This window comes from Uloborus diversus, chromosome 3, assembly GCF_026930045.1.
Source record: "Uloborus diversus isolate 005 chromosome 3, Udiv.v.3.1, whole genome shotgun sequence".
Classification (NCBI taxonomy): domain Eukaryota; kingdom Metazoa; phylum Arthropoda; class Arachnida; order Araneae; family Uloboridae; genus Uloborus; species Uloborus diversus.
This window is the reverse complement of record NC_072733.1, coordinates 76,584,338-76,608,961: the sequence shown is the minus strand read 5'-3', so window position 1 is coordinate 76,608,961 and position 24,624 is coordinate 76,584,338. Positions and strand designations below refer to the sequence as shown.

Below are 24,624 nucleotides of genomic sequence, written 5' to 3'. Positions count from 1 at the left end.
AAGTTGAAAGCTTGCTATATTTGTGTAGCAGTTTAATTAGCCAAGATAACTCCCACCTATGCATCAAAGTCGTGCCGTTTGTTGAAGAAATTCATTTTTCCCATTATTTTTCCATTGATATTTTTTTCCGTTTTTGTTTTTGTTTCTTTCCCTGACTTTTTAATAATGGCCTCTCCATAAAGAATATTCCAATTTTTTAATTTCATCTGATCCCCTCCCCCTTTTTGTCACACTTCACCTTACCCCTTCTCCTCCTCTTGTCACGTGTCGCACTATGTTAGATTAACACATTGTTATAATAAAAAAAATGCTTGACGTCACACTCATTGTTACCCCCTCCTTCCCCCTGATCATAAACTGTCAAAAATTCACTCTTCTCAAAATGTGACATCATTTGTGGACGACCTCTTGCAAGTCAGGAATCATACTAACTCTGCCACGTATGTTGAACACATGGAAGGATTTGAATACAGTCAACTCTCAATAACTCGAAGTCCCAAGGGACCGGCTAAAACGTTTCAGTTATTGGTAGTTCGAGCTATGGGAAGTTTCCATAACAGTCTCGAGAGATTGGGACTCGATGAAAACTTCCAGATAAAGGAATATTCGAGTTATAAGCTTCGAGATATCGAGATTCGACTGCTTATTGAAACCAGTTCGTATCTGTGTATTTGGAAAGCATTTAAGAACATTGGGAGCCATTATGCAAATATCAGAAAACAATATTGCAATTAAAAGAAACATGGTGTTTGAAATCTCGAAAAAAAGCAAATTATTCTGCTAGATTTCTAAATTTCCTTTTCTGAAAATCTAAAACTATATTGGAATGGAAGATAATCATGAACATGAAACAAGTATGCATTTTTCTGCATCAACACCAACATTATTATGAGAATAATAAAACTATCTATTAAACATCATAAAATAATTTATTAATAAATAGTGAGGAACTTGTAAATAAATATTGAGACGACGCACAGGTTTATAAAGAATTACTAGGAACAGTAATGCCTTCTATCATATTCATAGTACGCACAATCCAATCCATAAAATGGGCAGTTTCTGTGTAAACTCCAGGATTGTTTGGCTGAGCACAACCTTTCCCCCATGAAACTATTCCTATTAAAGTGGACACTCCGCTTTCTGATCTTTGCACAAATGGTCCGCCGGAATCACCCTATATTAAAATATTTCAAATTTTAATAGTGCAATATTAGACACTGAAACTTCAAAATGATGTTAGTATTTATAATGAAATATTGTTTTAGTTCATTTTTACTTAAGTGATTCTCGAAAATCAAAAAATATCAGGTATGAAATGGTTGTCTGTGCTGCTGAGCATAAGTCTCTTAAAAGTTTGTCATCGTAGTTCAACTGTTCGATCCCTAAAAGGACTGATATGCAGTTGAATATGTTCCCAATGTTGCCAAAGTATAGCATGCCTCTGTAGCTGATGATTATCAGTTACGGTCTTTTTAAATGTGATGCCATGTGAGGTAATTTAATCGACGACCAGTTGCTCGAGTTTATTTTTGATTGGAATTTTTTCAATCTTTGTTTATTTTTATTATTAACGTGATAACGTGATGACAAGACGTGATATTCAAATATAATTTGTTAGGGCTATTCGTTTTTTAAATGAATATATGTATCAAAATAATTTGATTTAACTTTTCAGTAACCGAAAGAGAGATAAAATACCGAAAAAGCATAAAATTGATATTCCCACTTTTTAAACCGGAGGGCATATCTTTCCACGAATTTAGATAACATCCTGGTTTTAACTCAGTTTGTCCTGTGACTCGACCTCGTAAGAAAGTAATTAATATTTTTCAATGCATCCAGTTTTAAGTTGCTACCCTCTCACTTGATCTTGTAACAAAATGCTGATGTGTTTTCCAACGTGTAATATCAATAACCAAGCTAGTCTACGCTACTAAGCTAGAAGACAAAATATTTTCATATGTTTATGTGTTTTTTATTTGTCGTGAGCTTTAATCATTTGATTCATAGCTTCTTCTACAAAACAATATCAAAATGTTTGAATACCTGGCAAGAATCTTTTCCTCCTTCTTCATACCCAGCGCAAATCATCGAATCCTCAATCATATCTTCATAAGCTTTCCTGCATTCATCATCCGTCATAATCGGCACATCAACTGCTCTTAAAGTTTCTGATAAAGATCCACCTACAACATCAATGATTTATCAAGTAGATTAGTTTGTGAGAAGACAACAAATTTATTTCATTTATATTTTTCATGAATCAGTTAAGATGATTTAACCTGTCCATTTTCTACTGTTAATTTTTCCGCTCAAACTTTTTTTTTTTCAGTCAGGATTTAAGTCAGGGGAAAAAAGGGAACAATACATAGATGCAAGGGGCTCTAAAAGACTCGGACTAATTAAACATCAAAACAGATTTGATGAAATTTATCGAAATATATTGAAAAAAAAAGAGTTTGGTGGCTTAAATGTATTTTTTCTACACTCTATCTCAAAGTATTAGTTACAAAGAGCGAAATAAATACAACAAGAGATAAAGAGAAGTAGAGACACTGAAACTTTTAGACACGTTTCGTACAGTGAACGTGTAAGCAGTTCCCCAGTAAAATATTAATACGTGGCTGTGTAACGCGATAGATATTAAAATAGGCTCATGTCAGCAGTTGCAATTCTTTTAGTTGCGTTACTTGTTCACTGCAAATAATCAAACACTTTTGAACACTATTTGCACACGTACACTTGTCCCCTTTTTAAGAACACTATTTTTGTAATAGCTATTAGAACCGTTTTGTGAACACATGTCATAATACTTTTTGAACACGTACACTTGTCCCTTTTTTTAGAACACTTTTTCCGGTCAGTTTTCAAAACACTTCTAGAAACACTGTTCGGAACATGTATATCCTTTCTATCGCACTTTTTAGACATTTCATAGATAGTGTAAGAGAATGGTTTTTGAACACTTGCGCTAAACATTTTGTGGCACACGTTTTAGTAGTTTTTAGGATATGTTTCGGAACAATTACCGGTCACCAATTTCCTCTCGGAATGTGTGCTACCCAAGTATAAAAGAAGCTTATAAAAAGAAAAAATACTCACTAAATTCATTTTTGTTGAGACTGCAGGCTTGATGATGGGTTTAGGCTTTGAGTATGATTATTAATCTGTATTATTAGTATGAAAATTTAAAGTCTAATGGCATCTCAAAACAAATGGAATAGTTTACAGCAAAGTAACAAACGAGCAAAAAAAGTAGCAGGAAATTGTAGTACAAAATCATATTTACTACAGAAATGACAACTAAATTTGAAATATTAATTTCCATAAGTAAGTTTTCAAAGGCAATCAATAATGTAAAAAGTAAACAAAAATGTGTCAAAAACAAATGGTTATATAAATTAATTAAAAAAAAATAATTCCTCGAGAACAAAAACTTTTTTATTACTGTCTAAAAATCTAATTTGTTTACGTTCCTACTACGAGTACTTAGCTACTCAGTAGTTTACTGCTCGGTTTATGATCAATGACCATTAAAAATTAGTGTTCTTTTATACCATCAAAATGCAATGAAATTCTTTAATAACTAATCATTTCTGTGAAACTTCACTGCAAAGATGGAATTACCAATTACTTAGAATTTAGTTTTTCTTCCTTGTGCAAAGGACAGGAGTAAATGCATTAAATAAAAAAAAAAACATTTTCATATGAATTAGGCAAAAAATTCCATTCAACTCATTCCCAGGTGTGTTTTTGGTGTTTCCGACCCGTTTGCAAGTGCATATGAATGTACGGGCAATCAAAATGCCCATTTCTGATAATTACTGAATTTAATATCACGAGTTTTCTCGTGACGTCAGTAAGTACGTATGTATCAGAGGTGAATTCGTAAATGTTCCAGTACCAGAAACGCTAATGATAAATGATTGAATAACTGGCCAGTTTTGTGTGGAAGCGGAATTATTATTATTATTATTTTTTTTTTTTTTTTTTTGAAAAGTAACGGCGTTCCAGTAAGACCAGGCACGAATTCACCCCTGGTTTTAATGTATTTTACATAAATGAAAAACTGCATGCCGTAATAAGTTAAAATTTGTTTGTAGACTGAATGGAGTCTGGTTGTGCATCTCCGTTTTTGGTGTGCATAGAGGTTCCAAAAGAAGCGTTTACACTTTTTCTTTTTTTGAGCCAAATCGGTGAAGTTTTCAATGACGACTAAGAAGCATATTTTTCTCGATTATGTTCGATTCGATCGAGTTCTATCTACCAGTCACGTAGCGAGACATTTTCTTATGGGTAGAGTAAAGGAAATTTCTGGCTTCACTTTTGGTTGATAGAATTCGTTCGAATCGAATCATCGATTATGTTAGGTTAATGTGCCCCTAAGATGATGTTATAATGGACGCCCACTTAGTGAAAAATTGAGCGACAAATATTTCACTAGGTACTGTTTCTAAATTGTTATTTCAGTATGATTTTTCGGAAAAATTACATCTGGAATAAAATTTTGTGAAAATCTGATTATTAGGTTGATCAAAAGTTACTAAACGTAACTTGCTTTTTTTTAAAATGGCATATTCAACTCGATTGTGTTCAATTCGATGGAATGCTGTCTACCAGTAGCGTAGTGAGAAATTTCAACTGGATGAGGCAATGCAAATTTTTGGCTGTGCTATTGGTAGATACAATCTTATTCGATTGGATCGAATTATGTTTGAGTTATCACTGATAATTCTTGAGCCACTTCAACTGAAAAAGTTTCAGTTGTATTTGAATTTTTTCAATAGTGCGGTTTTCTTTAAATAAAAACACGAGTTTTCAGAAATTTCTGGTCAAACTCGCTTTAATTATACTTTGAAATACAGAGTGCTGTTTCAAAAGTTAAATTGTCTCAAGGAAGAAATAAGTTCCCTAATGCAGCTAAAAAGTAAAACACGTATTTAATTTACATTTTAAACTGATGTACTAAGAATTTCTGAACTTCTACTTTGCAGTTTACTAAACACATCTTGTCATAAAACAAAATATTTTTTTAATTAACCTAATTGACATAAATACACATTTTAAATTTTACATCACATTGCAGAAAGTAGTATTGCGAAATCCTCATCGTCTTTGGGCAAAAGTTTAATTAATTGAGTGTTGGTCAACTCTGACTTATTTTGTTTCAATCGAACGTTTAATTAATTTTAGTGTGGTAGGTTCATTGTTTCAAAGCTTTTCAAAATACGAAAAAAATGAATTTCAGTTTCAAATGTCTGGAAATTTAAGTGCAAACGACGTCAGGAAAAAGTCTTACATAACTCGAGCTTGAACAGAAGTACGTTCATTTCTTTTCAATAAAAGGAAATCTTGAAACGCATCTGCAGAAATCGTTTACAGTTTTACTACTTAACAGTCATTTAACTCAATATTTTTTTAATTATTTTATTTGTCACTTTTTGATTTTAAAATTTACATCACATTGCTGGACAGTTGTATTGCAGAATCCTCGTTTTTACATGCAAGTCAATTCCATTGTAAAATTCCATAAAAATTTAATTTATAAAAGCTATTTTTTACATTTATAAACTTTATCAGTTGAACACAAATAATATATGTCCCCTTTAATACTAAATCCTCTTGGATAATATTTTTCTAGAAATAGACCCCCCCCCCCCTCTCCTCCCTTCCCTTTTATCATCAAATATAGCTGAAATGTTCTTAAGATATCAGTTTTTTTTTTTTTTAAATTTACGGCGAGATTCTCCGCGTCTCCTTCCTCTAACGTCTTCAAGTTCAGCTTAAAACTATACTTTTAAAATTAAATTTTGAAACATTGAGGTTGGATATCCCCTTAAGTCCCCTAAAAATGTTCTTAATTCTTCACCTCTGAATCGTTTTCGGAGGGGATCATTCATGGAAACTCTTACCCTTATTGTTTACTAAAGACCAATCTAAAGTTGCAATTTTAAAACTCCAGTTTAATTCATTTTTCGAGAACCCCCGCTCCCCCCCCCCTCTCGTTTTCTCACCTTTACATCACCCAAAGACAGCTTAATAATTGTTATTTTCAAAACATCAGCTTCAACATATATCTCGGGAAGGTATCCCTACACCTTTGCCCAAACATTAAAAATATGGCCTAAAATTGTGTTATTAAAGCTAAAATTAGAATTTTTTTAATTAAAAGCCCTGAAAATTCCGAGTTTTCCAGTCTGGCCCCCTGAGCCTCTCTTTTATAGTGTTAAATAGTTTGCATGAAATATATGTATAATATTGAAATATTTCTTTTATATCTGCAACAGAATGAACTTCTTACTTATCCAATAAGTACACGTTTTTCATCAAAATTTTCATCATGTGTTGTTTAATTTTAGTTCATCAAGTTGTTCATTTTTCTTAAATGGGACATGGTCATTTTTCAAAATATAAAATTTTTTATTTACGTGTTGATCAGCAAATTGAAAAATTGATTTAAATAAGACAAAAAAAAAGTAAATTTCTCAGAATTATCTTCTAAACCGGTGATTTTAAACATTTTGTTTCCCAGTCCGTTTTTTGAACAATTCCAAGCCCGATATATGTACTGAGACACACACATACATTTATACAAGCCTATATAAGCTTTAATAGTTTCAGAAATCAGATCAACATAGCTGATATAACTTTTTGTATATATTTCGAGCTCAGAGTAGAAATTGAAACATCATTTTTTTTTTTTTTTTGCTTTACTATGCATTTGTGTTAAATTTAAAATGTGAGACTCGAATTTCAGAAATTTATAAAGTATAACAAATAACAATAAAGGTTAGGGATCCTTGTTCCAAGCATAATCAATGGTCAAACATCTGGATTACAATTGTATAATTTTTAAATTTAGTTATTTAGATTCTTCTACAACTTAAACAGTATGATGAATAAATGTTTATTTAAAACAAAATGTGAATACTCAGAGGTGTACAAGTGCTTAATGTACAAATGCTAACGCATAATGTACACAAAATATGAAGTAATGGAAATAAGTAACTTGCGTTACATTATTACAAACCAGACCAAAACAGTTACAGATGAAAATTCTGAAATCGACATCAATGTTTACTAATATTTTCTGCGTAGCTTCGCAGAATTTGGCACACGTGATGAAATACGTCACAATTTCGTAGCACAAAGTTCTTTCAATTAAGTTTATGAGTGAGAGTATTGGAAAAATGTAACAAAATGTACAGTAAAAATAACGTCATTTAATTTAATAGTGTATATATACAGTATATAGTAGAATCAACCAATCTTCATCTAGGCATCCTCACTGCAGCAAAGAAAGCAATGATTTTACAAGTGTGCCCAAATGTGACCAAACATGTTTTCAAATGTGTTGACGAACCATCTTCTGCCTGGACTAGTGTGTTGGCACTAGAGGTTCAGTATCCAGAACACATTCGGAACACTTTCCTTCTAACGGAGCTTATTCAGAATACTTCATAGCGCATATTCACATATTAGGATCACTTTTTCTGAAACAAAGTGTTCCAAATTGTGCAGGTTTATTTGCAGCATTACGTTTGTTTTGTATTCATTTCTTTGTTCTAAATTTTCTTAAAATGAGACTGCTGGTAGAGGTAGTAACACCTTCTACTGATGAATATTTGAAAATATGTATTTTAGCACGAGTTACGGACATCATAATTTATACTGCTAATTTAAAGACTGATCCCCCCGCAACCTTGCCACTTCCTACTAACGAAGTGAAAAAATGTCATTGATTGTCAATTTATTGTTTTCATTTTGTAGCTATTTTTCTGTTTGTTTTTTATATTTTCAAATAGAGTGTAGACACTTACAGGCGTTCTTGTAGTTGTATAGCTGTAAAAGATTTTTTCTTTTAAAAAGTCGCAAGTAAGAACTGTAGGATCGATGCCCGGCTATAGAATATTTAATTTAACGGTAGCCTCTAGCAGTTTCACTGTAGTTTCTTACAATTACGGGCATAGGCTTTTTTTCATAGAAGAGAGCTGACAGTATAGAATAACGGTCGACTCTCTGAATTTTACGGAAACTGCTTAGAGTGTACCGTTTTATAAGTTCATTGTATAGAAACCAATCTAATATTTTTGCATGAAAAGAAATGAGAAGTTTTATCGTACAAACCTTGACTCGTCGTTCCCCAACCAGTGACAGTTGCCATACCAGTCACATTATCAGCCATGTTTCTTGATGGCAAGCAAACACCATTTACAAATCCATTTGAATCTTCCATTTTCATTGGGGAGGTAAGTCTTAGTAGGGCAATGTCATTTTTCAATGAAGACGCAGGATTGTAACCCTCGTGGACATATGGTATCACCTATATCAATTTGATTTTGAAAATACGTATCATTCTCTACTACTTGTGACATATTATGCTTTTGTTTTACTTAGTGTTAGTATTTATATTGTACTTACTTGATGAGACGACGAGCGGGATCTAGTAGTTATGTTTTGACTTCCTGCTACAACTCGATAAGTCGTCAAATAACTTCTACAAAAGAACAAAAACAATTAACGGTATTAATAAGCATTTTTAGTACATTAAAAACATATACTGCATTAATATAATTAAGAACAATAGACATGAATATTTTTAGAAATGCTGCCATACTTTTTTATAGTAATGCATCTGTTTATGCACCAACAAATTTTGCTTTGTGCATTTTGTATGCATATTACAGATTTTTTATAATAAATAAAAGTAATAAAACTCGACTGTTAATGAACAGGGTGTCCCATCAAGACGTCACAAGTTCTTCACAGTCAGATTCCTCGCTTGAAGTACATAATAAATGTCCAATGACCTACGACTCATAACTCAACAAAACTGTGGGAGAAAAGAATGGCGTCATGTGCAGATTACGAAAAAAGGTTGATTAAAAACCTAATCAGGTATTAGTTGGATATATTTACATAGGAGTTATATAGTTCAAAATGTCTACCACGCTTATGAAAACTTGCGAGCGCGCACTATGGAATAGCTGACAACACTTATTTCAATCAGATATGTTGTCAGTTTTTTCTCGCGTATTTTTCTTGAAAAGTTATAGAAGTTAGGGATGGGCAATGTCGTTCTTTTTAATGATCCGTTCATCAGATGATCGTTCATTCCTTCTACCCGTTCACTGAACTCATTGATTTGAACGACTTCGTTCATTTAAAATTGTTGCTGATAATCTTTCTGCAAGACGTACTCACGTACATTCTAAATGTTTCGACAAATCAATAATATTCTTTTTTATGAAAAACAACTAAAATAAACAAAAAGTAAGAAAATATGCCTATAAAAAATTAATGAAGAATGTATATCATTTAGGTTCAAGTGTATGTATATCAATGCATCGCATATAACTAAATAAGTAACAACTAAAATATCAGTAACTCAGCCAGGGTACTGATAATTTCATTTCAAAAACAACACTCATCTGAATATTAGGGAACTGCAAAATTATCCCATAGTACTCGCGGGATAATACACACAAAAAAAAAACGCAGCTAGTATTAAAATAAAAGGGAAAATAGACAGTAGGAGAGACTGGGGAGATTCTTGATCCCCACTTTAATTTTCAATTTTTTTCTCTGCTGCAAATTATTAGTTACGTGAACGAAGGTAATTTTTTCCTCTATCTGACAGTATTTTTTTTAATTGAAATTAAACAAATAGTTTTGGTAAAATAATTTTTTTCAAAAATTTCATGAAGGGATCATGTATCCTCACATCAAGGGATACATGATCCCTTCATGGGGGATACTTGATCCCGCTGAGAAAATACATAGACTTTTCATTAGATCGGAAATTTATTTATGAATTTTAGTTTTCTACATACTGTTTCCAAAAAATAACACCATTTCTAATTTTTCTTTATTGCATTATAATAATGTGAACACAAAATAACATAGTTTCAAATTTCACTAGACATTTGTAAAAAAAATGTACGCAACTTTCATGAACTTATGATGCTTTTGATCAGTTACTTATTACCCAATACAGTTGTGAACAATACTATATTTTTAAATCAAACTAACATTTTTTTAAAAGTAGCGGAATGAAGCTAAAATTACAAAAGAAAAAAAAAGGATGACAAGCACGAAAGTCATCTTATTTGCTTCCTGTCTTGCAATAATAAAATTAAGAGTTTCATCAATTAAATTATTTTTTAAAAAGACGGAAGAAAAATGTAAGTATCAGTGTACTTATAAAAAATAAAGCCTAACTTATATGTTTTCAAAACCTGCAAAGTCAAATGCAAACAATTCGTTTGTTGTAGTTCTCTAAGTTCCGCTCAACCCAAGTGGAAGGGTGCAGCTTAACACATTTTGTCAATTTTTCAGGAAAAATAGATTGATTAAGCATATTACCTTTTCTCTTCAGAAAACATATTTCAAACTCTAGAAATCCAACTTTGCATTCTATCCGCTTATGGGTCTACAAAATGGGCAACTCACTTTTTTGTTGTAAATCTAACTATAGCAAAATCTTTTTTTTTTTTTTCAAACAAAGATTTGACATCTATTTCAACTTGTTCAAGCTCATTTGGCTGATCAGAACATAATTTATCAGTAGAGTTAGTTTATGTTTAGATGTTTGAGGTGTTATGAGGGTTACAAGTGCGAAGAAATATTTCAATTGTTTAGCATATTTACTGCACAGTGATTGTTTAAATCTATCACTCAAACTATGATAAATTTTATTATGTTAACATGGTTTTGAATGTTCAAAGTTAATGTCAACTAAGTAAACAACATTTATATTGTTTTCATTGTGTTTATATTGTCATATGGATACTTGATCCCTGGGATCATGTATCCCTCTAAACGAAGGGATCAAGTATCCCTAATACACGATTTTTACAGACATACTTGTTCTATTATTAATAATCAGCGGCAATTTTCTAAAAATATGTCTCAATTTATTAAAGACTGTCTATACTTTAACATTACACTTCGGATTTTTTTTTAAAGTTGCATTTAACGGATAATGTAAACTTCAGAATGCTTTCCTAAAAATAAGTTTCCCTTGACACAATCAGACGATCATTTCTTGAGCTAAAACCAAATGGCTGAAAAAAAAAACAAAATGCTGCCAGTTTTTATGTAAGTATAACATTAATATTAATGTCATATTTCAAATCTCTACTTAATGATTTTGGTACATTTTTGACTATAGGATCATGTATTCCTAGGGATCAAGTATCCCCAGTCTCCCCTAATAATCCCTATTAAAATTCTGAGGATACTGAATGTAAACTTGAGACTTAGATGTCGCCAAGCTTGTTAAAAATAAAGCCAAGTAGGTGGTAGTTAATGTGGATGTTATAGATAATAGAAAAAAGGATCGCCAGAAAACAGATAAAAATAATTTTTAGAAGTAGTTTTGGCGACAGAAAGCCTGAGAAAATCTTAACAGGTGCGTGGGATAGAAAGTGGAAAGTCCAAACATTTTGTAAGTAGCCTTAACAAGTTACACAAAATATTACTAATGGACACATTGAAAAAATGCAAATGAACTACAACGGTTAAAGAAAAACAACGAATAAAGCAGAAAGTAAAAATGTTTCGAAATGAATATATTATATTGTATTGAGAGAAAGGAAATTTTTTCGATTGATTGAGAGTTAAAAATTTGAAGATGATACTGATTGTAATTCTTTTCAAAAATGCAATTTTATCGCAAGTACGTCACTACAATGCTCCGAACTGTTCACTGTTCAAAAGAACGGTCGTTCATTATTTTGGAAATCGTTCCGACACGTTCATTTTAAGGATTCGTTCTTTTAGATCCGTTCGCTCATAAACAACACATCCCTAATCAAAAAAGAAGTTCTTTTGGGTGTTATTTATGAACTATTACAAACAAGAAATTTGATTGCACAGAGCTCGTTCGGCCTCCTATTTCTTGTGCTTTTATTTATTTATTTTTCCATTTATCTCTTTTATTTATTTATTTATTTTTTAATTTTGTGTGCATGTGTTTAAATGCATAAAACATAAAATCGTACAAAAAATAATATTTCTTGAAGTGCAAAACAACAAGCAAGCAGCAAATACATACTAAAATTATGTATGACCAGTACAAAACTGTCATGAGTTGAATCAAGTAGAAAAACAATTGGAAACCGCCAAAGGTATTTCACAAAATATACGTACCTCGACTTTCAATTTAAGCGCGCTGGACAAGTACTAATTCATATTTTCCCTATATTGTCCGAAACTGACAAAAATAGTACTCAATCTAGAATCAAGGGATCAAAAGAAATAAACTTACCCTACTATACAATGTGCAGCAGTTATTGCCCACTGATTGTTAATCACAGAAGCTCCACATATATGTTGAAAATTTGAAATCACGGGCATAATTCGCATTTCGAGAGAAAGCTGATGAAGAAAGTGACAATCAGTAAATTACGAACTAATTTTTAACTTAATAAAATTATTGTACTACACTACAGAATTCAAAATATTGCTGTAAGTTAATGGAAAATACACTGAGAAGAGAAAGGGAAATATATTGAGAAGACTGCTGTTGAGATCCAGAATATACTTTCTTTTCTACTAATTTTTACATAAAATACGGTTAGACGCACCATTAACCCTTCTTAAAATTAGAATGAAATGGACCTAAAGCAGTAACTCATTTTCTCTAAGGTACGCATATTATTATTCATGGTCGAACTAATCGGATAATAGATCGTCTCAGCAAGCATGTAGTAACGAAATAATAATAAACGAAACGGTAGCATTATACAAAATATAAACAAAGTTTAAAACTCTTCTTTGTTTTTAACTATATATTTAGTTTATTCACCTGCTCATTTAACTTTGTAAAAATTGGTTAAGATTCTATATCAATGAAACTTAGGTACATTTCAACACTTTAATTATGAGCGAGTTTTTAATTGCCAAATGTAATTTACTTAAATTTCGTGCAAAATATGAAAGTAATGACACAAAGATTTTGTTCAGTAAAAATTGTTGACAACCCAAAATTTAAGAAAAAAAGGAATTTTACGTGTGGAAAAAATGTTTTAAAATACTGATATTTTGGTTGAAGTAGCAGTATATCACCAGTTCCACCAAAAAAGTTTCGATTGTGTAAAATTTTTTAATGCATCAGTGTAAAGTACTACATCACGGTATTGATACGATTATCACCAATTTTTTGAAACGTGATTAAATGAACTACTTAGGAATGGAAATTCCTAAATCAATCATGAATTTAAATCAAGAATTACAATTATTCCATGGTCTCATGAAAAGAAATTGTCTTATACTTTAAGACTTTTATTACAACCTTTTGTTTCTTCACATTAGATGTAAAATAATTTTTACATACCTTTATTTTTCATCTATACTTTATGTTAAACTTACATAAATTGCACATACCTGTTCATGAGGCATACACTTAATGAAATCTCTCATAATAAAAGCTGTAAAATAGGTCTACAAACTGCTTCATACTTACGGTAATCGCAAAAGTTCCGATAAAACATTTAGTACAGTCCATGCTTTATTTTCACTTTAAAAAGAATATTTATTTTAGAATACGTTTTCAGTAACAACTACTTTGTGCTCGTAACTTAAAATGTTATTTTGAGTCCTAAGTAATTGTTGCCAAAAGGAGAAAATTTAAATTTTACCAATAACATACGCAAAGCTATCAACACTCCCCACGAACATACACACTAATATGCGAAATAATCTACCGCATGTCCCCGCTTAACCTACAAGACTTCTATTTTTACAACCGTTAGTCCTAAATCCAAACTTCCAATTGCAAAAATGGACAAATTATGATGCAGAGTTGAGATATTAAAAGTTTGTACGGAATGAAAAAATCGTGAAAAAATATACTGATATAGCTTTTTATATGTTTCCCAAATCCCCTACATTGCAAATAGGGAAATCACAAGCATAAAAAAAAAATTACGCACAAAATATTTGTCATTAGTGCAACCAATATTCACCGAGATATGAAACGCAGCGTTTTGTGACTTATACCACTTTACATTAGCAGTTAATTATACCTTTTTAGGAGAAATATAATAGCAGTTAACAACTGTTTAAAATTATATGTGTACATAGAGAATGTTTTTCCAATTTGTCTGGGCTTTTGTAGTGTGTTTTTACGCATCATAGCATAACATTTGCATTCATTTTTCAATTAGCAATGAAAAATATCAATATTTTGTCTTTTTACAACATATCCTTCTTCTGAAAGAGCGATAGGTTCCAATCTCATCTTTTAAACGGTCCTTACTTATTTTAAACTCTAATATATCCTTGAATTTTATTAGCAAATGTTTCAATTTTTCTGTGTTGGTACATTTTGTGTTGTGTAGAATATAATTTTTCAATGAAGATTATTTCCCTAAATGCAATGCGGGGGACTCGGGGAAAATATAAAAAGTTAGATTTCGTATTTTTTACTAAATTGTTTTTTCGCTTCAAACTTTAAATATTTTAACTCTACATCTCATTTTGAACATTTTTTGTGTTTGAAAGTATGCATTTAGGACTAACGGTTGCGAAAAGAGAGGTCTTGCGGGTTAAACGGGACACGGTGCATAAATATATGTATGAGTGTGTGAAAAAAAAATTCGCGTACAAACTTACAAAATTTAGTGCAGATAATAAAGAAAAAAGTGTATATAACTAACTTTTATGCGTAAACGATCTGCATATCCTTCTATACATATACAAATGAGGCAGTGAGAAGCAAAGGTATGTAAGTATACATTGTCAAGTTTTGAGTAAACGCGTTTAAAGATATGGTCCTAGGTAGGGGGCTTTTATGTTTTTTTTTCTAAATCATGCTGTAAAGCAGTACCTACCAGAGCTACTAGTACTATCTCTTATCCCAAAACATTGGGTACAAACAGTAGGTACAAATGGTTGGTGAACCTCTTTGAGGTCCACCAACCATTTGTACTGGTATCTCAAAATTTTTAATTTTGTCTCTTACGTCCCTTTGCTTCTCACTTCCTCAAATTATCTTTAAAAAAACCCTATTTGGCAAATTAAATATACTCTGATAATTGTTACCTGCCAAGGAAATTCCCCATCCATAGCATTTCGTCCTCCGACTATTTTATTTGATTGCGAAACTTTACTTATTCCACAATTTTCCATACTAGGATTCATTTCATCTTGAGCATCTATAAAGTGAAAACAATGAATATTTTCAGAAGTTTTGAACTCAAAGTTCATGCTCATATGGTCATTCTTCAAAAAGTGTAACTTTTCTGTCACACGCCTTTTACAGAAAAAAACTTTAAGGAACAATTCATTTAACAATGTTTTTTAATTTTATCAAAAATATATTTATGTAAACCTGCCAACAATGTTTTAATAATAATTTTTATTTTAGTATATTTTTGATTCACAACATGTGATTTCCCACCTCCGTGGCATGTCACACACCTTGTGTGACTGTTTATGTTGCTTAACAACTTGTTTAATTAAAAGTAAAAACTTATTGATTTATTATTCCTTTTACAAATGTCTCAAATACTAATTGTTTAAGTATATTTAATTTTTTAATATTGTGTTTTAGTCTGTTTTAGTAGGATAAGGAGTCATGTCACACAATAAATTCTCACCTCCATTACCTAAACACAAAATGCCATCCCTCATTAACACGTAGCAGTAATGACATCAAATTTTATTTTCCATGATACAAGGGAGCCCCTTGTTTATTTTTATGTTGATACTGCAGGTTTAATTACACACACTCACAAATTTGCTTTTTTTTTCTTTTCTTCTCTTAAAGTTCAGTTATTCTAACATATTTTTATGCATTTTTTAATAGATGGAGAGAGTATGCATATGTACATTGAACTAATCACGCACTTCTTATTTTATCGTAAAACATTCAGTGGTGAGCAAGAAAATGCATATTCAATTTTCTGTTTGCTAATAAGACTTTTTAAACATGATTTTGGGGCAGTGGTGTTTGTTGCACTGTTAGTTCTAAAACGAATATCTAAACGAACTATATATATTTTTAGTTGCTTCTACCTTCAATGCTGTTTTGCTTTTTAAAAAAAAATATCATGAGAAATTGACACTAGAATTTTTCACTCATAAGTTTATCTTTCGATAACAACTACAGTAGAACCTCTCAATAAGGGACACTAAGGAGACCGGACAACTTGTCCCTTAAATAGAGGTGTCCCTTCTTCGAAGATAGGTGAATTCATGCATGTTGCGTAAGCTCAGTATAATTTCATAATAAACGTGAACGAATAACGTTTGAGATTAATCATTGAAAATGTTTCATAAAAATAAAAACAAAATAAAATTCAGAAGCATTCAAACAAGAGAAAAAAAATGTTAAAAATGTATCAAAATTTTTGTAGTAGCTAAGTTTTGTAACTGAGTTTCATAAATTACAATTTTGAATTAATGTGCTACATGGATTTGTTAGATGTCATGTAATTTACAATGCAAAAAACAGTGTAATCATATTTTAGTTTTTTATACAAAGCTTGTCATGGGCGGCACAATATATGTCGGGACTGAGCTCATATGAAAAAATTGATGGGAGGGAAAAGCATGAATGTAGGTCTCAGCAATAATTTTAGAATGCTTGTTTATTTGCATGGAAATATCAAGGAAAACCTTGGTTAATTTTCGGATAAAAAGGGAACCTTGAACTCTCAACAAGTTTGATACTTCTAATACAATTAAACATAAGTTTTTCGAAATATTTTTCTGTGACTGTCTCCTAAATAGTGTCCCTTAATCAGAGGCAAACATATGGAGGTCCCTATTCAAAGGGACTGGGACCAGAAAAAGTGTCCCTTAAATAGAGGTGTCCCTTATTCAAAGGTAGTGAATTAATTTTGTTTATGCCACTCAAAAACTTGAACCTAGTTTTGTTAAAATAAAAAACCTTTGTAGCAAACTAGTGTAAAAAACTTACTGCATCTGTTAACAATATTTATCTTTTTTTAGTAATAAAAATAAGTGGCGTTTGCTCAAAACAATGCTGCAGGGGGTACGTATAAAATTTTCATTTTCATTCAGGAATTTTTAACTTTGGCTTTTAATGTTTAAATAAGAACTAAGTAAGCTCTATGTACCTTAGTATAAAATATCATTTAAAAAAATATATTTGCATTTTAAAAGTAATAATATTTGTGCACATTGCTGGTAAGACGTATGCAGAAAGTTGCAAATGCAACGTGTACAAATTCCTATTTTTAAGCCCATTTTTTTTTTCTTTTAATAAAGTTGATTAACTTCAAATAAAGATACATAATAGTTACTTATATTCAAACTAGAAAGTCACCCTTTAAGGTAAGACGAGTGAAAATTGTTTCTACATTTGAACGAAGCCATTGCCTGTTTGGTGATATTTTGATAACTGAAAATTTAACCCTTACTCCAATGGATTAACCCTCAACTCCAATAGGTAGCGTTAATAGTTGACCACTTTTTCGTTTCTTCACCCTCCTAAAATCAGTCTTACCAGTAAAACAGTTGGGTTATCGGTTCCAGTTCAGCCTTGTCAAAATAAAGCATTTCTCTGCATCACTAAAAAATATTATCAAATTATCATGCCGTGGCGTGAGTTTCATTGTTGATGACGTCAGGAGCGTTACTCGATCATTCGCTATTACGTATATGAGGATGAGCAAAAATTAAAAGTTAAGCGTTAAAACATCTAGACTAAATGGCTAAGATATACGTACTAATGTCACACCAGCAAAAATGAATCAATTATGTTGCTATAGCAATAAAAACTGAATAAAGAGTCTATTTGGAACTCAAATTTCAAGTTTGGAACATGTTTACATTCAACTCCCCCCCCTTTTTCTAAACAATTACAAAAATACAGTTCTTCATTTGTATATTCCACGAAAGATTAACCAGTTTAAACTAAGATACAATTGTCACGATCCATTTACTTTCTGCTTTCAGAAGCTTTGTGATATTAACAAAAAAAGAAACCAAATCAATTCAAATCAAATCATCGTTCCCACACATTTCACTGACAATTTTTTATCTCTTGAATAACTAATGTAATTATTTTGATGGATATTTGATAATAGGATAATAATTGTTCAAAACAAGAAGCTTTTCCGAAAGCCATTTAGACGCTATATAAAGATACTACAAAATGAAATATATAAACACCTACCAATGAGTGAAAGAAATGCCACTGCTACCAAAACTGGGAGGAACATTTTCATGAGATATATTTTTTTATTTAAAGCATTTAATGCTTTCCACCAAGTTTTATAGATCTAGAAATAGTTGTAGGCTAATTAGATTTATTGGGTGACATTACGTGTTTTTTGATGTTCTCTAAACAAAGATTAAAAATGGTAGCTTTTCTGTGAGAAATAACTTGAGCTTATCAGTCATGACAATATTTCAAAATGTTCTTTGTGTAGTTGGTGCCAGAGGATGCTTTGGAAATTATGTCAGTGGATGTTTTTGAAATTATGCCAGTTGTCACGTAATATGGATATAGCTTTGAATTTACAGTTCTTGTCGCAGCTTATTGTTTTAAATAATATTATGAGTTTTTACACAGTTTATCTGTATTAAATTTAGGTCAACATAAGAAATAACAAAAGTGAAAGTGAAATAATATTTATAGCTTAAAAAGTAAAATTTTTGACATGGTAGATACCTTAGCTTTATATATTTTTACTGACACAAATATGTAAATAAATAAATAACGCATAAAAACCTTCCGAAAAAAGGGTTCAGGAAGGGAGTTGCAATGCATCAAAATTGTTAAAACCTCACGCCACGAATTTTGGTATTTTTCCATTAAAGAATGTGATGAACAGTTGTTGACGTGAGAGTACATTTTCTGGATATTTTAAAATAATTGTTACTTTCTTTTCAGAAAATACAGTCGACATTGAACACTTATTAACTTGAAAATAAATTTAACTGCAATTTTAAAGTACTAGTGTTATTTCAGCGCATAACAATACTTTAACAAATAATGTTTTTTTTTTTTTTTAATGTAAGTAAATTCCTACTTATGTCAAGTTCACCCCGTGTGAGGATACAATATTTTTTACTTTTAAAATTGGAGATATACTTTTTAATGAAAGATTTTTTCAAAAATGACCGTGGTCAAAAGTGAATTTCCAATTGAAGGTTCACCAACATTTTAGCATGAAATTATTTTAAAACAACTAAAATTCACGCTCTAATTTATCTTGGAATAAACTGTATCTGATGCGAAAAAATCTGGGTTAAGATAGATAGTTAGTTCTAGTTTTTAAGAGCGTTTTTTAGTCCTCATATTAGAGCATTTGTGCAAAAAGAAAAATAGAATAAACTAACAATAAATGGTAAATCAATCAATTTGATTACAGAGCATTGCATTGTCATCGGATCTGAGGTTGCATGCGAAACTTCAATTGAATCCAATCACCGGAACACCGGAAATATATATATATATATATATATATATATATATATATATATATATATATATATATATATATATATATATATATATATATATATATATATATATATATATATATATATATATATATATATATATATATATATATATATATATGTATATATATATATATGGGGGGGGGACATATACTTCCACGTTAACTGAGTAATTATTTATTAGGTGCTTATCTACAAATGGTTCTTTAACGATGATGATGATCTATTTACACGTGAAAATGAATGTCCTATAACTACTGGATACCACATTATCCGTGTGAAGCTCGCCAAGAAACCAGAGGGAAGAGCACCTCTCCCTCTCAGGTCCAGGAAAACTAAGCCATGGCAATCTCGCGGGGCGGAGGTCGCCAAATGGGAATGAGCCCCATCTTAAAGTTTTCCAGATTTCTTCGACGAGTGGCGGCAGTAATGGACTGTTTGTTTACGCATATGTAAACGGGTTTCCCTGCGAACTGATTATTGACACTGGAGCCAATGTTACAATCATTAGAACAGATGTGGCTCGTCAATTTGGACTCAACATTCTATGGACGCCGCCCTGCGTTACCCTCCAAACTGTGACAGGTGACAAGATCGAGATTGAAGGTAAAGTAAACTTAGAAATTGTATTTGGAAATGCCACTTACCATCATACGGCATTAGTTGCTGCTATCACAGACCCCTTCATTCTCGGATTGGACTTTTTAAAGAAGTATGACTTCAACCTCGACTTCAAGACTAATGAGCTGCACTCGATAAGAGAAGACATAGCGTTTTCCCCGCAGAAAGTGATGTAAAATCCGCTCATCAAATAATAGCCCAAACAGATTTATCGATTCCCTCAAGGTCAGAATCATTAATACCTGGCTCCATTGAAGAAAGCAACAGTTTTCGATTTGAACTCATTGAATACCCCAACCTAAACAATAACCTAAAAGGAGTGCTGGTAGCATCTACGCTTGTGGACCTTTCTATGGATGTTATTCCTGTGAGAGTCGCCAACGTGAGTGAAAGGCCAAGGAATATCCGAAAAGGTGAAGTGTTGGCAACTTGTACTCCAGTAAACTGCATCATTAGAAGAATCAATTCCCCTGCGACTGTGTCTTCTGAGTCCTTGACATCAAAGTTAATTGGGAGTGCGCCGTTATCGAATGATCAAAGAACTGCTGCGGAACAATTGGTGGACGACTTCAAGCATCTGTTTTCATCTACACCGGAGGATGTGGGCCGGACGAATTTAACGCAGCATAGGATCTATACTGGAGAACACCCCCCCCCCCCCTATTAAACAGCATCCAAGACGACTACCGTTTGCCAAGAAGGAAGAGGTTGAGACCCTCCTGAAAGAAATGCAGGAGAATGGTGTCATCGAACCCTCGTCCAGTCCTTGGGCCTCTCCCATCGTCTTGGTCCGAAAGAAAGATGGCTCCACTAGATTTTGTGTCAATTACCGACGGCTGAATGAAATCACCAAGAAAGACAGTTACCCTCTTCCACGGATAGACGACACCTTGGACACTCTTTCTGGACACAAGTGGTTTTCGACCCTGGACTTAAAGAGCGGCTACTGGCAGGTTGAGATACACCCTGATGACCGAGAGAAGACAGCGTTTACAACTGGACAAGGCTTATGGCAGTTTAAAGTGATGCCCTTCGGCCTCTGCAATGCACCAGCTACGATCGAGCGTCTTATGGAGACAGTGTTAAGAGGACTTTCCTACGAATCCTGTCTGATCTACTTAGACGATATCATCATCGTGGGACGCAGTTTCGAAGAACATCTGGCAAATCTTAGGAAGGTGCTGCAAAAGCTTAAGGAAGCCAATCTGAAGTTAAGCCCGTCCAAATGTAATTTGTTCCGCCGGGAAGTGAACTACCTTGGTCACATCATCTCTTCTGAGGGTGTACAAACCGATCCAGAAAAGGTATCTGAGGTCAAGAGTTGGAGTCGTCCCGAAAACATCCATCAGCTGCGAAGTTTCCTGGGGCTCTGCACGTACTACAGGAAGTTTGTAAAGGGTTTTTCCAACATTGCACGACCTTTGCATAAGCTGACGGAGAGCAAACAAAAGTTTGAATGGTCCAAAGAATGCGAAGATGCATTTCTACGACTGAAGGAGGCTTTAACATCAACGCCTATCCTCGCCTATCCTCAGCCTGAAAACTCCTTCATCCTGGACACTGATGCGAGCAACGAGGGCATCGGAGCTGTTTTATCCCAAGAAATTGACGGAAATGAACATGTCATCGCTTACTGGAGCAAATGCTTATCAAAGTCGGAGCGAAATTACTGCGTCACCAGAAAGGAGTTACTGGCCATAGTGAAAGCTATAGAACACTTCCATCATTACCTCTACGGCCGAAAATTTCTGCTTCGGACAGATCATGCCTCATTAACTTGGCTTTTAAACTTCAAAAATCCGGAAGGCCAGATAGCCAGGTGGATACAGCGACTCCAGGAATATGACATGGAGATCAAACACCGAAAAGGGTTATCTCACGGTAATGCTGACGCTTTATCAAGGAGACCCTGTCCTGAGAACTGCCACTATTGTTCCCGAATCGAGAAACAGTATGGAACGACTAGCCCTACTGCCTATCAGGTGACAGTGACCCCAACATCATCAGAACCTGATCCATGGAGTGACGACCAAGTTCGAAAAGATCAACTTGAAGACCCCGACATAAAACCAATTTTGGAGTTCATGGAGGGTGACAGTCGGCGACCTAGCTGGCAGGACGTTTCCATCTTCAGTCCTGCAACAAAAAGATACTGGGCTTTATGGAACTCGCTCCATTTACGGAACGGCGTGCTACACCGAAAATGGGAATCTGACGACGGCAAGACATCTAGGTGGCAGTTACTACTTCCCCGATCAAGGATTTCAGATGTTCTGAAAGAAATACATAGTAGTGCGACTGGAGGACATTGTCTTGAAAACCCTCAATAAAGTTCGGGAGCGCTTCTTCTGGAGCAAGGCGAAGGATGACGTGGAGAAGTGGTGCCATTCTTGTGACGCCTGTGCTGCTCGTAAAGGACCGAAGAAAAGAAGCAGAGGGAAGCTACATCTGTACAACGTTGGAGCTCCTTTCGAACGAATTGGGATCGACATCCTGGGTCCTCTACCAAGAACTGCTGATGGGAACAAATACATTCTTGTTTCCATCGACTACTTCACCAAATGGCCGGAAGCATATCCCATTCCAGATCAAGAAGCTACCACCGTAGCAGACTCTAGTCCAACATTGGATCTCGAGATATGGAACATCTTTGCAGATTCATTCCGATCAAGGGAGGAATTTCATCTCTGCTGTGTTTAAGGGCCTATGTCAAATTTTCGGAACTGAGAAAACAAGGACAACACCACTACACCCACAATCAGACGGCATGGTGGAGAGATTTAACCGCACAATCCTGAATAATCTCTCACTTATGGTCTCCAGAAATCAACAGGATTGGGACAAGAAGCTACCTTTGTTCCTGCTGGCCTACCGCAGTGCTGTCCACGAGACTACCGGATATGCCCCATCTCAGATGCTCTTCGGACGAGAGCTTCGGCTACCTTGTGATCTCGTCTTCGGTCGTCCTCCGGATGCGCCTGCATCGCCTGAGGAGTACATCCAGGATCTCCAGGCCCGGTTGGAAGACGTTCATAACTTCGCACGAGAGCGAATCAACATCGCGGCGGAGAAGATGAAGACCCGATACGACACAAGGTCTACTGGACATGAATTCAACGAAGGCGACAAGGTTTGGTTATGGAATCCCATCCGACGGAAAGGTCTTTCACCCAAATTGCAGTCGTATTGGGATGGACCCTACAAAGTCCTTAACCGACTGAATGACGTCGTAGTGAGGATCCAAAAATCACCTAATGCAAAACCTTGGGTTGTACATTATGATCGGTTAGCCCCATACTATGGCCATAGTTCATGAGTATTACGTAAACAACCATGGTTGATAACGTAAAAGTTGTAGATAATTTTTTTTTGCTTTTAATGTTTAGTAATATTTCTTGTTATTATTGTGTCTCCTATGCATTATTGGTTATTATTTAATGTGTGTATTTGTGAACTTGTGACAGACTTGTGTTTGCACCCTTTCTGGGGATTGTACTGCCCGGGACGTGCAGTCCTTAGGAAGGGGGCAATGTTACAAATTCTGTAAATAGTAATTATTGTAGTAACGTAACCTGTAAATAGTTTCCCGTAATGAATATACAACCCCTTTTCATTCCGCTAAAGTATACGAACCCCTATTTCCTTTTCTTTTCATTGATAAAATTTGATAACGGTCTACGCATTTCGAGAAGCGGTAAGAATGTTGTGGAAACTTCTTCGATGTTTATAAAAGCGTCCTGCGTGATAAAAAGGGGAGTTTCGATTGAGAATTTGTACTGAGAGTGTGTATTAGCTCTGTTTATAGCGAGGCATTTCGCTGTGTTGTTTTCGTATTTGGAAGTAAATACGTGTGTAACCGTTGAGTTTACGGTGTTGTGTGATAATTGCTTAATTGCTGATGAATAATTTAGCAGTTGTTGACGATCTTTCCTGTACATAGTGTAAATAAATTTCCTGTGTTTTTATCAAGAACTGTGTCTTCATTTCAAGAAAGTGGAAGTCGCACCGAATCCGTTACACTATATGAGAGAGAGAGAGAGAGAGAGAAAGATATTGTGAACTAGAGAGATATTGAAAAAGCAGTTCGTTACACGATCTCAGTATTTTAAGTTGTGGTTGATTCCAGCGGGAACGGAAGGACAGTTTGTACAAAATAATCGATGTATTTCTGTGGGCATATCAATATACATATTTTTTTTCAAAAACTGATGCATAGACATTTATAGACATCATAGTAAGTTTCTAAAAAAGCCAAAGTCAGGAAATTAGAGCGCATGCTAGAGTGCTCAATCATTAGAATTTCTGCTCTAGTTTTAAAAAATGATTATTTTAAGCATATGAATGATGTTTTTGTTAAAGGTAACGGATGGACAGTAACAGAACGACAAGAAATCCAAAACAATAAAACTTGGTAAATTTCAACTTACAAACGTTTATTCAACTAATACAACTGTCTGACAATGATATCCAATGCCTGAGCCATCTGTTACAATTCTGAATTCTTAAACTACTCATTAATTTTACCAGAATCCATAGAACATTTATCTTCTTTTTCGG

The 24,624-nt window shown here is 33.5% G+C and overlaps 1 protein-coding gene across 1 annotated transcript; it reads right to left on the bottom strand.

Annotated features, from left to right (window-relative positions):
* Nucleotides 1-982: 982 nt before the first annotated feature.
* LOC129218809 (trypsin-1-like) lies at nucleotides 983-8,188 on the bottom strand. The gene is made up of 3 exons (XM_054853131.1): nucleotides 8,131-8,188; nucleotides 2,050-2,189; nucleotides 983-1,177 (listed from the first exon to the last, which is right to left on the bottom strand). The coding sequence occupies exons 1-3, from the start codon at nucleotides 8,186-8,188 to the stop codon at nucleotides 983-985; spliced, it is 393 nt and encodes a 130-aa protein (XP_054709106.1).
* Nucleotides 8,189-24,624: the final 16,436 nt, after the last annotated feature.